The sequence below is a fragment of the Gavia stellata genome, chromosome Z (genome assembly GCF_030936135.1).
Source record: "Gavia stellata isolate bGavSte3 chromosome Z, bGavSte3.hap2, whole genome shotgun sequence".
Lineage (NCBI taxonomy): Eukaryota > Metazoa > Chordata > Aves > Gaviiformes > Gaviidae > Gavia > Gavia stellata.
In genome coordinates, this window is record NC_082637.1 from 4,835,434 (window position 1) to 4,852,468 (window position 17,035).

The 17,035-nt window shown below is 49.7% G+C and overlaps 1 protein-coding gene across 1 annotated transcript in view; it reads right to left on the bottom strand.

Moving 5' to 3' along the window:
* Positions 1-278: 278 nt before the first annotated feature.
* The window catches only part of ARK2C (arkadia (RNF111) C-terminal like ring finger ubiquitin ligase 2C), a 46,425-nt gene continuing 29,668 nt past the window's right edge, over positions 279-17,035 (bottom strand). The window contains exons 2-8 of the mRNA XM_059834262.1: positions 10,025-10,334; positions 7,812-7,937; positions 4,542-4,671; positions 3,465-3,569; positions 2,873-2,968; positions 1,568-1,674; positions 279-396 (exon numbers count right to left, since the gene is read on the bottom strand). Coding sequence (XP_059690245.1) covers positions 279-396; positions 1,568-1,674; positions 2,873-2,968; positions 3,465-3,569; positions 4,542-4,671; positions 7,812-7,937; positions 10,025-10,334 — 992 coding nt within the window. The remainder of the gene's footprint in view (positions 397-1,567; positions 1,675-2,872; positions 2,969-3,464; positions 3,570-4,541; positions 4,672-7,811; positions 7,938-10,024; positions 10,335-17,035) is intronic.

A 17,035-nucleotide genomic window follows, 5' to 3' on the forward strand; every position in this document is an offset into this window, starting at 1 on the left:
CCACAACTAGTTCCTTCATGTTCAACACTAAATCTTCTGCAGCACGGGGTCTCTGAGCTCCGGGAATGCCAGCTCCCTTTCACCGGGCCCGTATCCTGCGTATGTGCAATATCTCCTACCGCTAGATATTGTACCGCCACCTGCTCCTCCTCCTCCTCCTCACTAACGTGCCTGCAGACTTTTCCTCTCAATCCAATGGCTCAGAAGGCAAAAATTTTGCTGCAAGGGTTTATGGCCATATGACCTGGTAAGGAAAATGGTGTGTCCAGCCAGTCCTTTCAGCTGTCCGAGCCGAGCTGTGTTTCAATGTCCACCCTGCAGATCGGGCACTTCTTGCTGGTGGCCAGCCACTGGTCCACGCACACTTGGTGGAAGAGATGCATACAGGGCAACCGCCTGCAGAGAGAGAAGTACCGCCCCGTTAGGATGGAGGAGGTCCAGGGGACCAAGAAGAGCCAGAAAGCAGCAGCCAGGGCTGCTTCAAACATGGGGAAGCACCGATGGGGTGACACCAGTGCTGCCTAGGTCCTACAGCCTTCCCCAGCCACGCCAGCTCACATAGGGCAGCGGGTCAGAGATGGTGGCCTTCTTGGCTAAAAGCCTTTTAGAAAACCCCACACCCTCCTGAACTGAGTTGTTTCAGTTATTAATTACCCTGGCTGCTGTTTTTTCATCTTTCAGGAGTATTAGGTTATACTCCAAAGCCTCTTGGTTCTTCATCGTTGTGGCTCATTAGCAGTCCTGTGGGTCCCCACCGCTCCTATGTGGGTGTCTGGCGTGCCCGAGGGAATGTGGGTGCTTTCACCTACATCACCCTTGTCATCTCTTCGCCCACCCTCTCGAGCCAGAGAGATCCTGAACCACAAGGACCCACAGCAAGAGGATCAGAGTTTTTCTTGATGTTTTAAGGCAATTAAAGGGTGAGGAGCAGGACCAGGTAGTGCAGCTGCACTGCTCACCTGCAGGTCCTTCAGCCACGGTAGCTCAGCCCCTTGCAACTGCTTGTCCCCTTCTTCTATCACAAGAAGAGATATGACCCAGCTAAGAGCCTGGGGACGGCTGTGAGGGATAACTGGGACTTTCACAGGACGGCTCCCTGTGACTCTGCAGGCAGAGTAATCTCACTTATTCTACAACAAAGCAGCTCCGTCCTGGCCACAAGCCAAACTCTCCTGGACTTCACACCCACACTCCCTTTTATCGTACTTTGGTCATCTGTCAAGCTCAGACGTTGACGTCCCTGAGCTCCAGATGGCTGTCTGAGACCTGGGACCCATCCTTCTCCGACACTTGCCACCTGGCCCATGGGCACAGCCTTGAAGCAGGTGATCCAAACCCAGGAGATACTGTAAAAACTTGGCCCTCCTGCTGCTGCAGAGCTCTTCCTACCTACAGCCCATACCAATGTCCCTCTAACTGGCATTTGGTTTCCCAGACCCTGCAACAGCCCAAGTGAGTTTGTCAGGACAAGAACAGGGACAACCCCACCACCTTACAGCGGCATTAATCCCAATAAACACAACTCAGATGGCATCGAGAAGCAGAGGAGCAGATGGAAGAATCATACCTGACGTCTTCTCCGTCTTCAAGCATGGACAGACAGATTGTGCATTTCTCGTCGGTGTCCGACTCCTCTCCATCCTCTTGCTCAGCTTTGCCCTCCTGCGGTCTTCTCTGCAGCAAGGTTAAAGACATAATTTGATTAGGACTTGACTTTCTAATGCTCTCCCAAGCCTGAGTAGTTGCAGGAAGGCAAATAATAAGAGCTTCGTCTATCAGTCAGATCCTCCAGCTTGGGGAAGCCAGCCCAGCCAAAACAGCCAGTGAGGGGAGGATGCCACCAGCATGCTGCTGGTTGGCACGTCTCCTCCTGGGGCTGGTGGCAGTGGGGCTGGTGGTAGCACCCCAAGGAGCAGCCTGTCCTCTGCTGCCCTAACACAGCCCCCCCACCTCCTCCATCCTCCTTGCGGTGGGGATGGCCCCATAGTCTCCTTTGCTGGAGGCTTTTCCTGGAGACCCCAAAGCATGTGGGGCCACCACTGCCAGGAAGGGCAACCACTGTGCCCCATGCCAGCTTGGCCACTGGCCCAGCCCCACACTGCGCCATGGGGCAGTGCTTAGCCTGTCAGCTCTCCCCTTTTCTCTTCCCCCCACACATCCATTCCTATTAATATCATTTTTCTGGATCCACTGGAGATGCAGTCAGAGATAAGCGCAGCAGGAGTTGACTCACTTCCAACTTGGGCAATGCTATGTCCCTACTTGTTACTGCCCAGCCGGGAAAGACCAACATGTGAAATCACTGTGCAAACAAGCACTTTTCCCATTTTCTATTTAGCACGACCCAAAAACACGTCTCCCATTTCCTTACGGGCAGGAGATCTGTTCCAACAGAGGAGACACCTCTTGCAAAACGAGGGGAGGACAAGCTCCCCTGCGCCATGGAGCCAGCGCCCTCATGGCAGGGCGCGAGGGCAGCACTGCTTGCATGCAGAATGGGGTGGGTTTGCATGCACGAAGCCCCCTTGGTGTGTGCACTTTCTTACCAGGTGCGGACAGGGGGGAAATTGCACCCGCTGGGTGGGAGAAGGTTGAGACCCTTTTGAAAATTTGGCCCGCAGCTTCCTAGCCTAGAAGTGAGAAACAGCCAGCTGAGCTACACCACCGCTTCAGCCCAGGAGCCCCACAAGATATTAAAGCACCAAGTCTGGATTTTACATTCCTCCCCCACTTTGGGGAATATTGATGACACTGGTTTGCCAACCCTGAGGATTGCAACCCGCCAAAGTCCTTCCTTCTGTCCTCTCCGTGCCCACAACCCTTGGCCAACTGAGAGGGGCGGGCAGCCGTGACGCGGTTTTGGGGCGCTCACCTTCTTGTACTTGTGGGGGAAGGTGAACCTCTCGATGGTGTTCTGGACGGCACCTCGGCTCACGCTGCCCAGCCTGTCCTCCAGCTGCAGCAGCTCCTGCAGCGCAGGAACAGCAGCAAAGCACCATCAGCATTGATCCCGGGGCACGAGGTCCCACCATGCCACCCCACCTGCTGGGGACCAAGGCTCCCTCCTGCCCTTTCCTTGGTGGAAATGTCCATTAAATCCAAATCAGCCATGCTTTAATGATGGATCTGAGCTCTTGGGCTAGTAACTAAGGGCTCAATAGCCAATTTTCAGAAATTTGAGGTCTGTTTGACAAGCTGGGAAACAAAGCCCTGCAGAACTGGAGCACTTTGTTCACAGACATGAAGTGAGCCAGAGTCAACCCAAGCCAGAGCCAGGCACCGCGGAGTAAACTGTCTTTTACTAAACCCACTCAACCCCTTCGCCTCCCAGTTATTACTAAAATTTCTGCAAGACTCAATGTAACTGCCGTGCCACACAACAGTCTTACAAGTTTATGCCAGAGCTTGCACAGACTCCCAGCACGTAAAAATTTAATAATCATTCCAGTCCTCAAGATACGTACTTCATAGCTCTCCCGCACAGCGGACGTGTGCCTGCTGGGGTTCAGTCCCTGAAGAGCAAGTAACTGAAGCTGCGGATAAGGGTAATTTCTGATTTCGTGAACAACCTGTGAGAAGTGAGGGAGAAAAATAAAGCAACCTGTACTTGTGCATAGAAATCCCTCGGGTACCCTGATTTAAATTTAGCATTTTAAAAATTCAAAATGAAAGAGCAGACTGACACCTTCCTCAATGGAAGCCTTTTGATAACCAAAAAATGAGGTTTGATTAAATAGGTCTCCTATAAATGGTAACTAAGAACATGCATTTCTTCTGGATAAACTATCTGTACTAATAGTTCCTGTTGCATCTATAACTCTCAACATGGATTAGCTTAAAAAGAGATTTTATTTTATTTCTTTTTAAATGGGTGGATTTTCCTTCATCCAAGCTTTGATTTTTTTAAGCCTCGCTGTAGTACGCAGGTGTCAGGGTCTGACTACCGGCAAAAGGTAAAAACACTCTCATGGGATTTCTGAAGATGCTTTAAGGATTAGCGGTGCTCGACATGGCTCAGCTCCAAATGCAGCACCCTGCTAGGAGAAGGGCCAGCAAATGACCCCAGTCAGCCCATCTTCTTGTCAAACTCCATCTCCACCTGTGCAACAGGTCATGCAAAACCTTTATAGACATAGAGAGCAATGATGTGAGGAGGGATGGTCCTCGGGGCTGAGCCCAGGGAAGGGAGTCATCTACTGCCAATGCAGCAAACCCTGGGAGCCCATAATTTGTTCCAGTATTAATAATAGTATCAGTAATAACTGCTGAGTCTCTCACATCCTGCCCAGGTTTTGCAGACCAGCTTGTGAGTGCGGTGCTGGACGCGATGGACCAAATCTTTCCAGAGCAGCTGAGCTTTTCTTTCCGTTCTCTAATCCAGAGTGCAATGATGCAGCATTATCCTTTCAGACATTCCCTCCCACGGCCGGAGATAAGTGGGATTCGCAGAAGACAGGTGATAGAAAGATAGCAGCCTTTATTTTCACTGCCTTCTGGCAGACAATGCATAAAACATTTCTTGGTAAAAGCATTTCACTTACCATCTGTGTCGAGGATGTGCTTCTGGGGAAGTGGTGCATCCGAGGTGTAGCTAAGTAATGCTGATAGGGCTGAGGGACCGGCCGGACCTGGAACTGGGCGTGAGTCAGTCCCGCATCGACACTGAGGTCCCTGTGGGCACGAGGATGAGGATACAGCTTTGACTGCACGGTTTTATTGCATGGCCTACAGCAAGTCAGATCGTGCTAACGGGGCAACTTCCACTGGTGGGCTCTGGGCTGCTGTGGGTCCCTCAACCTGGGATGATGATGGAAGGACCTATGGAGACAGGGGAGACTGTACCTCACCCAAACCTGGCTTCAGGGAACCCCAGAACTGCTGTTTGTGCAGAAAATATAAAGGTTTTAAGAAATTTCTGGATGAGACTGCTGTAGGAAACGGTGTCACACGACCAGCAGGCCAACGCCAGTGAAGCAGGACATCTCCGATGGTCTCACCCGCCTGCACGCAGCCTGGTCTGGGCACGCAAAGCGGGATCTTCACCCAGGCTGGGGCTCAGCTTGGTGAGTTTGGGCTCTTTGTCCCCCAAGAAAAACAACCCAGCTCAGTCCCGGGACTTGACACGACCACGTTCCCGGCAAATGCCGCAGCTCTGCCCAATCAAAGCATGCAGAGACAAACTGCAAGCCCCATCCCCACGCCGCGTGGAGGGGACGGGAGGAGACCTAACGCAGCATCGCCATCTATAATCCACTTAGCTGATTCCTCCTCTCTCCAGCCAAAGACTCTCTCAGCAAACAAGTGCTTTGAACATCATTCACTTTATCATAATTACAAAAGCCGGCGCTCTAATAACCATTGTCTTCACATTTGCCAAAGCTAAGCTAATTAGAGCACAGGGGTGGCTTCCCATTTCATCCTCGAACTTCTCTTCCCCTCCACGGAGGACAGCGGCAGCGAGTGCCACGGCTTGTTAGGAGCAACCCAGACGTGTCCTCCAGCAGCTGTGAAACTGCGTTCGCCCAAGAGCAGATAATGGACGTGAGGGGACAGTAAATGCAGAAATCCTTTACCCAGAACAGCCTGTATACCAGGCAGCAGCTCCGGGGCTTTAGTACTCCCCAGTAAGTCTCCCCGCAGCAAGGTGAAGCAAAGAGAGGGACTATCTTTGCTGGCCATGTGCTGGCCACGTCCTAGACAGAAAAAACTGGCAGAGGATAAAACACAGCAAGTGACTGGCAGGAACACAACCAGGGTGAGAATCCGCAGGACTGAGCATTTCCAGTTCCCGTGTCACAATTTTGGAGATTTATCCAATTTCTGAAGACTGTTCCCAGGTGGATGGAGAAGGCTCAACTGGCAATCAGGAGGCTTTGCGTCCTGTCACTGGCCCGATGCATGACCTTGAGCACTTCCTCTCTGCCTTCCCATATTCCCTGTCTACAAAAGAGATGTGATAATCCACAGAGTGCTTTGAGATCAAGGACTGAAGAGATCTCTCAAAGATGAACGGCCGTTATTAACTTGCACAAGCAATTGCAATAACAGCACTGCAGAACTATTTGTGCACCGGCGCATCTAGATCCTTAAAATCAGGCTCCTGAAGTAATGCTGTGGGTCTACAGAAGGGCCCAAAGCAGAATACTGCATGGAACAGTGTTTTCTCAGGGTCTGCAGGTGAGTTAAGCAGAGCACATTAGCTGAAGAAAACCAAAACCAACCACCACCTTCTAGCCTGTGCTACACGGACAACTGCACAGCGTCTTGGTGCTCGGATGCGAGGTTCAAGAGCTGTGATGCCTATGGTACACAGGCTGCCAACACCAAAAAGTGAAAGATAAGGACCCAGGTAACAAGTTGGATGGTCATCACTAAATGCGGGTGCAGAAGATGACTTAAGGAACCAAATGGGAGTTTACTTCTTCTTCACCAGAAGATTTTAATCAAGGTTGGGCTGTCCGAGATGACTGATCACCTTCAGATCTTCCTTCTATCCCCGTTTCCCGCGACAGTGCCTACCACCTACCGCCTCTGAGCGAGTGCCGCTGCTGCTCATGCGGTGGTAACACATTAGAGGGAAGTTTTTATATCTGTCACTGGGCGAAGCTGTACATGTGCCCCAAGGGGAAGTGAGTCACCCAAATATATATACACAGTGTATGATTTCTGTCATCCCCACTCCTTAGGTTTTATAAGGCTATGGAGCAACAGAGGGGGGAAAAGGAGGGAGGAGGAGGGGAACACAAAGCGATGCTTTATCAGATCCTTCTAATGATTATAATTAAACACTCTGCACCAAAAGAGAGGCAGAAAGAATGGCTCTATCCAGATGGTACACGAAGAGCTTTGCAAACTGATCTGAACAATGTCATCCCGGCCAAATTCAGCTCACAGGGGTGCCAGTAATGCGAACACCTGAGAAGAAAATGGCAGAAGGATCTGGCCATATTTTAGGTTGTATGTTATTACCCCAGAAGGGGAAAAAAAACCTCCCTGTGTTAAAAGGACTCTCCTTTTGCAGAACAAAGCACTCAGATGTTAGGAAATTCCATAATTAAGATTTCTTGTGACATTTTATTTCAGTCCCCTTGTGCATATACATAGCGATTGTTTCTAATTACATGCTCACATGCTATTTTTTCCATTCAGTGCACAGAATGGACTTTGCTCAGCTAACAAGCAACTACCCAGAAGTACATTTTTATTTTTTTATTCTTCCAAGTAGGGCCCCATACCTTATTAACTGTGCAAGAGCTCAAAACCTGCTCTGAAAACAAAATTATCAAGTCCCTGCTCGGCTCTTCCAGGGTATCGAACACTGCAGTGGGAGAAAGATTAACAACTATTAATTCATTCACCCCACGCTACGGGGTGGGGATCACCATGCTCCCTAATTTAGACCACAGAAAAAGTTGTGGCCGCTGCTTTTTGAGTGCCTGGTGGACAGCAGAAGGTGTAGTAAGGGCAGAGATGTTGGTCCACAGGAAAAAGATGCTGGCTGTGTCCTGCAGCAGGAAAAGCCCCTGGAAGAAGATTAATGTTTGGCTGCACTCTACATTCATGGATGGAGAGTTATGGGCAATATTGATGCCTCGATGTTATCATATACTTGCATAAAGGCTTTAGCATGCACTCATGGCCGTCCCAGAGATGAGTTTTCACATTGCACACTCCCCACATTGTATCTGTTGAGCTGCACCATCAGCTTTCATGAAAGCATTGATCCGTGATGATATTCACCAACCCTTGCTGCCTCCCCAGGACTTTTTAAATACCTCATTCAACACACAAGTGAAATGTGGAAGACTTACCAGTCCGTGCCTTCAGCTAAATACCTGGGCTGGGGCCCCATGGGTTGTGGAGTTTGCAGTTGGTGGCTGAAGTCAAAGCTGGGGTGTAGCCGGTGAGGCTGAACGGACATGCGCTCTTGAGCCCGCCTGCGGGGAGGAGGAGACCAGCAAGCGAGTTAGCCATGCAGGAGGCACTGGTACGTATGGCTCCTGCTCTGAGCCCGTGTCAATAAACCAGGGGAAAACCCAAGTGGTTAGGCTCGTGAATATGTGCCCAAAAGAACAGAGTCCAGGCAGGTGTCAAGGATGATGGGAAGAGGAACCCAGAGCTATGTCATTTACTTGTGGTCACCACGGACATAGCACAGACCTCTTCTCTCACCCCCTGTGGCATCCACATACACTCAGTTTACAAAAGATGCTATTTGGTGGCAACATGGAGAGAAAAAGAGGAAACCAAACAACTTCTTCCTTGGAAGTTTTGTGCCATTTGCACTATTTTCTTTTTCTCCACTGTCAGCCCCATAAACAACACACAAGATAAAACGTGTCCCTGGTTCAGCCGTTATCCATCATCATAAAGAGGCTGCAGGTTGTCTTGTCTCCCCATGCAGTCCATAAACTCCTGGGGAACCTCATTCATAACAGGGTTACTCAGGAGTAACTGAAAGCAGAATTTACTCTCGCTGGCCTTTGCCAACATTTCTCTGGATGATGGACAGGCCAGGCTGGGATCCAGCTCCTTCTCCCCCAGCTCTGCTGCCTTTGCAGGCAGGGAAAGGAAACTAGTAGAAAATATAGCAAGGTTTTTCTAAAGACTTGAGTCTCTTCTCATGATTATTTCCCATTTGAACTACTCAGGGGAAGAGTGTGTGCTGCTTGATGAGTGTCCACATTTGGAGAGAGACAAGGTGGATGCACAAGTGGGATTTGCACTACAAACAGCCTCACACCTCTTGCTCCCTGACGAGTCCCTGCTGACCAGTGCAGCCATCACAAAGTAAATCTACGGGAAAACACTAGAGTAAATGGAGCAATAAACTGCTAGATAAAGAATTTTTCATGCAGCCACAGCTCAGAGGCTTCACTTTTAAAGGCACAACCCAGAATCCCATTACTGGGACCTCATGCCCCACATCTGTAAGGTTTCTGACACCCTCCTCTGATGCAGCTGTGCTTTCAGAAACAGGCTGTGGGACCGGGCAAGGGGTTCCTGCCCTTTTCCACGCCACAACCCACTTGCAGATGGAACACTGATAGCATTTACCAAAGCTGCTTCTGGGTGGAATTGTGCTCTGTGCTTTTATTTGGATTCAGCTTATGACTAAGAGATAAACGCTTGTATCATCAGTGCCTCAGCCTCACACATATTTGCTACCCAATTATTAACTAATCATTAAATCCACCTAAAATCCAGCTTATGCAAAACAAAACAAGGATGAGGAGAACACAATTTTCAGACAGAAAGGGTATGGAAAGCAAGTGTTTTCCGTCTGTAGCATTCTTTCCAAATGAAGCATTATCACGAAGACTCATCCTCTGATTCTTGATCCATGGGTACATCCCACAAATAGCTTCCATATGTTTCCAAAAAAAGCACTCCTCTCCTACGTGCTATCTAAACCCCTCTCTCAAGAAACACAATCAGGACAAGGCCAGGCATCCATTTCCACCTCTGCTGAGTTACAGTAAATCTCTCTGCAGTCCTCTGCCCAGTCTGAATTTAGGCTGCTTTCCGTGATTGAATATGCTGCAGGTCAACAGCATCATTCCCTCATAGATCTGGGAAGCCTACCTAGACCCAGAGGAGCAAGCTCTTCATGTGCTAAACCTGATGGGACAGGTATCGATACAATCTCTTACATGATTTTGAAACAGCAGCTACCAGTAGGTAGCTTGTGCACGCAGCCTGTTGCTCTCTCTGCCATGCAGAACATGTTCACTGCAACACCAAGGTGTTACCACCATGATTCTCCTATGAGTGATGATAATAGGTGACCTTGGGACACATTAGATGAGCACGGTATGGATCCCCATGGGAAAGGTACACCTGCAGGTGCAACCTGTCCTGCAGGTTCCCTTCTAGTAGATGCATTTTAGGGGTACACAGATGAACTTGTGAAGAAAACCAAATGTTACCAGCATGTACCGCTGGGGTTTTGCAGAAGCCACTTTGCTGAAGTGAGGCTGCTGTAGTTTCTCAGCATCCTTCAGGAAGAGTAAGATCCCCTTACCTGGGATGGGGCATGAGCCGGCGGTGCTGTGCCTCGAGGAGCTGCTGCTGGAGGAGGTATTGCTGGTGAAGCGCCTGAGGTAGGAAGGAGGGTCCGGCCACGTCCTGGAAGGGCAGGGCTGGCACCGGTGCCAGGGGCTGGTGCAGGGGGCCGCTGTGCTGGTGCGCGGGGGCCATGTGGGGCGTCAGCCCCGGCTGGGGCTGCACCGTGTGAGGCAGGGTGAAGTCGGTGGAGAGCTGAGGCTGGGGACCCAGGTGGAAGTGCCGGCAGGAGGTAGCATGGGGATGCTGAGACCTTTGAAAAGGAGCACCTGGAAGAGAAGAGCACGGCTGTCATGGGGGCCAGCGGCGGCCGGGGCACCCCAGCTTGGTGGTTGCCCATCCAGGGCAAGAATTGGGCAAACAGCTGTGTCTCCTGTCTGCCAAAAGGGTTAAAAAAGAGAGAATAGGTCAGTTAACGTTGATTACATGGAAAAATGTTGATTTTGACTAATGGTTTTTCTCCTCCAAAAAAGACTGGAACCAAAACATGGGTTTGGGTTCAAAGTGACTTTTTGGCTCCAGATTGAAGTGTATACTGATGAAAACTGCTTCAGCTTGTTTTGGTTTGCCTGTCTTAAAGAGAAAAAAAACAAAGTTTTTAACAGGCCCTGTAGCAACAGGACAAGGGGTAATGGTTTTAAACTAAAAGAGGGGAGATTCAGACTAGATAGAAGGAAGAAATATTTTACGACGAGGGTGGTGAGACACTGGCACAGGTTGCCCAGAGAGGTGGGAGATGCCCCATCCCTGGAAACCTTCCAGGTCAGGTTGGACGGGGCTCTGAGCAACCTGATCTGGTTGAAGATGTCCCTGTTCACTGCGGGGGGGCTGGACTAGATGGCCTTCAAAGGTCCCTTCCCACCCAAACCATTTCATGATTCTATGAAAAAGCCTCAACATTTTAAGAAAGGAAAAAGAAGATATCTGTTTTCCAAAACATACTTTCATGCGTTATGAGCTCACAGAAGTTTTCAAAGCTTGCTGACTTCCCATGCAATTCAAGGTATTTCTTTGCCTGTCTAAAAATGTCTCATAGGCAAGGAAATAATCTCTGCTCTAAGAAACTGTCTCTTGCAGGACGTGAATGAGACACCTTCCACCTCTGAGAGCCAGGATTAAGACCGTGCATCTTTGCTGAGACTCTTCAATAGCCCGTGAGCTGCATGCAGGGAGAGAGCGGCTGCGGTAAACACAGCACGGACTGCTATGAGATCAGCCATGAAACTGATGGGAATGAGTAAGAAATGAGGTGTGAAAGATATCCGTAGCGGAGGCTTTTTGCAAAACATCTGGCACTGGCTTGCACCTCCCTCAAGATCCTTGCTTGGATGGGTCCTTGGCCCAGTCCGACACGTTAATTCCTACATTCCCGGAGCATTTACAGGCAACATGGCAAAACTTTTGGTTCTTAAACTAAGGAGAGAGGCAGCTGAGAGGTGAAGGATGGGACTACAAGTGAGGCTATTAGAGATGCCTCTTTGCTGAGGATCAGCCCCAGGGTAGGACACCTACCCTTTTATGCAGTCTTTTGAACACCTCATCTTCCTAAAAACTCATCTTTTTTTTTTTTTTTTTTTTTTTTTTTTTATCCAGGAACAACAGCACTAAGAGACACTGAGTGTCATCCCAAGGCAGAGGCCAGATGTGCCCATGATGCCTTCTTCACCCAGACCCCTTCTGCTGGCATCTCCCTTCTGCTGGCATCTCCCTTCTGCTGGCAGGCAGGGTCAGTCCATCACAGCAGCTCAGGGAGCCCCAAGCTCTTTCTGTTCAGGTCTGTATGGAAATGGGAGATACACAAAGAAAGCCAGATGCCAGCAAGAGAAACAACAGAGAGGACCTAACAGAAACGAATGGTTTGCAAAACTGTGCATAAGTAATTACACACAGCATCTCTTAAATACAAACTAACCCTCCGTAGCGCTCCTCTGAGAGAGGCAGCGGGTAACAAATGCGTGTGCCACCAGCAGCAGAACTTCTTAAGGTGATAATTTCTCATATTGTCAGATAACGGCATGATTCGGCTACAATATTAATTATAACCAGAGGAGGAGGGATCAGCCCCACTGTTCTCCAACAATGGAGCCGCAAACACAGACCCATGAGCCATCGGTGTACCCTGTCCCCTGGTACTGCAAGTTATATTTTCTGCCATCAGCTTGGCCCCAATTCGCCCTACTCCACTGACAGGTAAAGGCTGAGTAATGAAATGGGGTTCCTGTGCTGCCCTGGCCCATTGCTCAAGCTGAGCAACACCACAATCGCGGAGAGATGCCTCCTAACTGTTCTGTTTGCTGGGTACTTGCAGAGCGACTCATGGTGAATTGCTCAACCTCTGATGGCCATGGGTCCTCCCAATGGAAAACAGCTACGGCAGGTCATGGGTGAGCCATTTTACACCTCCAGGTCTTCACGGCACCCGAAGACAAGGTGCTAGAGCAGGTTGAAGTGCTAATCCCTCTGCACACCCAAACACACCAGACTGTGCCACCAGGCAGCTGTTTAGCTGTATTTCAGACAAAACTGGCTGATATCTGGGCAGGAAGGCATGCAGGGCCCGTGCAAAGCCAACTTAACCTAAACTAAAAGCCTAACCTATTTTATTTAGGTACTGAGAGTTGATTTGCCTTATTTTGGGGCACTAGTTAATTAAAACAAGCAATTTTTAGTATTTTTTCTGGTACCTACTGGTGCAACGATGAATTTCCGTCCGTAGGAAAAATACTATCAAGATGTGACCGAGACCATATGATTAAATAAACCCCATCAATTTATCTTAACATAATTCACTATCTTGTGTTGTAATTCTTCGTTCCCTACAACTAATCCAATTGCTGATGAGGATTTTGACAGCAAAGCAAAGACTTTGGGGAATACTTCAGCAAATCTATGCTTATTAGCAGTCATCAAATCATATAGCTGGCATAACCAAACCAGCCTGCACAACAAAGAGCCAGTCCTTGCCAAGCATGTTACTGGTGGGCCTTAGAAAGCCTTGGCAAACAAACAACAGTGCAAAATGGAACGTTTCATCTCTGAGTTACCTATTTTCAAGTTTACCCTCTTCTGTTCATCATATCTAGCCGCAAGGGGCCTTGGTGGAGACTGCTTTCCGAGCCCACATGTTGATCTCGCATAAACAAGGTAAATCCAGTGTCACCCTGCTGACACCAGCTAAGCAGCCTTACTCCAGGTAACTCACCATGACCAGCACCAGAATCTGGCTCGCAGGTGCTCACCCCTATTCGACGCAATGGAGGATCTCATGTTAGCAGTGTCTATTAATGACTACTCGACTAGCACATCTTCCTTCTCCTTCCCAAGCTGCAGTTTGGTCCTAGATCACATTTGCATTGGAACCTACAAGCATTGCCCGTAAAATGCTTTGAGAAAATTTGATTCATGGATTTAATCAGCTTTTTGCCTGGACAGTAATGTCTGCCACAGCAGAGAGCAATCCATGACTAAAAGCCAGTCCAGATACTCTACTCTAGCTTTTGGTTTTACTCCCTAGAAAAAGAGCAGGGCTGACATTTTCATTAGCTAAGCTTTGAGGACATTTCCCCAGCAAGGACGATGAGGTTGGAAAGTGTGCCTATAAAGCTCCAGAGCTGCTAATTGCATCCTCCATAAGCCATGTTCCCCACAACCTGCCCCAGCGGTTGCTGTGAGAAGGCAATGTTGCTCTAGGATCTGTGAGGCAGAGACCTTCTCCCAGCTCAATGAGCTCAAGTTTTGGTTCTCATCCTACAGCAGGATTATCCATCTCCATTGGGATACTTTGATTTTGCAGGAAGCGGGGGGTCAGCCAGATCTTGGATGGTTTTTTATGGCCTATCCCAAAGGCACCTAACAGGTTCATCAGCTTCTGTGGCCTTTGCTGCAAACACTTATCTTCTCCATCTGAAGAGGCAAAGGAAGCCCCGTGTCCTTGCTGCAGGAGCAATGCAGTCCTCACCAACTCTGAGCGGCTTTTGACCCGAGACCAACCTGGAAATGCAGCATGTGTCCCCATGTCCAACCTGCTCGTCAGGAGGAGAGGGTCCATCCTGCTGTGTGAAACTCATTGACGTGCTCCTCTTGGTGGTACGAGTAGCTCCAGCTGCTCATGGAATCATAGAATGGTTTGGGTAGGAAGGGACCTTTAAAGGTCATCTAGTCTAACACCCCCGCAATGAGCAGGGACATCTTCAACCAGATCAGGCTGCTCAGAGTCCTGTCCAATCTGAGCCCCCATCATACCTGGAGCCGCGGAGGACTGATTTCTCTGGACTCACTGTCAGGCTGCCCACCAGCCATAAATCCTTCTTTCCTTATCCTGTTGCTTCTTCCTTTCATTTAAACACTGTTGCTGTGGCAGATGATGACACATCAGAACAACATCAAATCAGCAGCTGCGAGATGAGCAATGCGTCACATCTGTGTCAGCAAAGCAGACAACTTATTCCAGTTTTGTGCAGTCTCCCATAACTGGTTGAGGCCAGATGTCACTGAGATCAGAGACCTCTGTCTCAATGCAAGCATCCAAACAGAGTTATTTCTGCGCAGAGCCGGGGGGGGGAGGTATTTTCCCCCTTCTTTGCCTTTCCTCTCCTCTCCATATTAGTTCCTCAAGCTCTTCTGTTGACCATACGTGTTTGCAAGGTCTTCTGTCTTTCTCAGCCTGCCCACCCACCCAAGCTCCCAGCTTGGACAACCCTTGCTGTCTTATACCCTGCCCTGGCCTCAGCTAAGCCACAAAAGCAGCTAATGCCTGAGCCTGGCTAATCCAGCTCTAAAAATTGCCCTGCAAAAGTCTAAAGCCTAACACATGGATACAAAGATGGAATCCGGTGGAGATGTGAAACAGGTCTTGAGCAAGCTCCCTGCGGGGTGGGAAAGAGGAGATAAGTGGTCCTCTGACATGCCCAGGGCCAAGCCTGGCCCAAAAGAGGCTACGGCATGGCACGATGGTGTAGGACCATGTGGTCATGGATGCCCCATCCTCCTTGTGCCTTTGGGTGAGCACCAGCAACACCTCCCTGCCTCGTGTGATGCTCTGATAGCCACTGCATCCACTCCCTCTCGGCTTCTTCCATCATGTCCCAAGGCCAAGGTCAGCACTAGGGATCAAGGGGTGAGGGAATCGGCACTTCATTAATTCCTACTGCTGCCAGAACATGAGTGCAGATCAGTAGCTGCCCCAACCGGTCTGGCTCACCCCCGCTACTGCGACGGACGCTGCGGCTTCGCACCCTGATGCCGAGGACCCCCATGGAGCTGGGTCTGCTGCATTCCCCACAGCTACGCACCTCGGCGATGCCACGGCCCCATCTACCTACCTGCACCGTGAAGGTGATCTTCAACTAAAAAACCCACGGGGAAGATCGCTTGACAGCTATTTACAAAGCTCCCAAAACACTTAGCTGGAAGGCGGCGTTACAGGCTGCAGTCTCAAACCGAGGAGGTATAAACTCGTTTTTAGAAAGCCAACAGATGATGCAGGCGTGTGGATAGCTGAACCTGTTCGGCTGCTCGCTGCCACGCCGTTTCCACCCTTCGCTCACACAGGCTCCCAACACAGCGGAGACCCACGGGGAAACTCATCACGTCCTCCTTGCCGCCACTTTCTCACTTCCACGGCTTTTTTTTTTTTTTCTCAGTTCTACAGTTATATTTATTGTTTCTACACATGATCTGAAGCAGCCTGGACCTTTTTTTCATTAAAAGAAATGCTTCCAATTCCTTTGTGCCCCCAGGTGAACCCCGTAAGTGACAAGTTCATATATTTTTGCAGGTTGGTACGTGACATCAGGTCACAGACATTTACTGGTCTGATACTGGGTATTTCTGTCACTGGGGATTCTCCTTTAGCATCAGTCAGGATTTGACTATGCATATGCACATGCAAATTTACCCATCCACCAATATTTCACCCAGAAAGGCTGAAAGGATCTGTGTGCTCATTAAACACTGACCCATCTCGGAGATGCAAAGCCCCTGGTTAATCCCTGCAGAGAGACAGGGGATGCTACAGGCTTTACGAAAAGAAAAACCCAGAAAGCAGAACGTTTTATTTCCACCTCTTTTTCTCGTGGCAGCAATATTTTTGATGCAGTCGGGTTACTGGTAAGGGACGCAGGATCAGGCCCGGAGCTGGCGCTGGAGATAGGTATCTTGAGCAGACAGCTGCAGCCCAGGGAGCGCAGCCGCCTTCGAAAGGAAAACAAAATCTGTCTTATGCTGTTAAGCTGCCTGCGATGCATGTGAATTTTTCCCCTGGGTAAGGCAACCTGGCCAGCTTGTCGAGGCATTCACGGTCTGCGTGCGAGCGTGTGGGGGCTGAGGGGGTGGGAAGGGAGGCTGGGGCTATTTATACATCTCGATCCCATCGCGGCAGAGAGGGAGATGGCAGCTCCTGGAGAGCCCTGGCTTCACTCACTGACAGATTTTGCAGCCACGGAAGATCTGCCTGTTGCAATCGGCTGAGCTGGGGGCTGGAGCCGGACCGTCTCAGCCATTTCACCCTGATTAGAGCCACCACAACCCCTCCTCCTGCCCTGGGAAGGCAGATAAACCCCTAAACCAGCGCCATCCGCGGTCCCTCTCCGAGCGCTGGGCTCTGCAGAGAGCCCACCAGGCTTTTAATAGCCCAGGCGCTTGCAGCTTGTTTCCCTGGACGTGCATTACAATTCCCCTTGGAGACAGCAACACGGTGGGAAGTTAGCATCCGTCCCAACGGTATACAGCGAGTAAAGGCTAAAATTGTGGGAGCAACTCCAGCTTCACGTGGCACCCTGAGAAGGACTGCGTTTACAAACAAGCTACTAATTGCCTGGCGCCGTCAGCCACATGTTAACCCTTTGCAAAATTAGTTGTGAATATACCTTTATTAAAGGAGTTATATTGACTTACTAATAGGAAATGAGGGGTGACAATGTCCCTGGAAAATAAAAAATTTAAAAAATAACCCCCCAGACCAAATCCACGG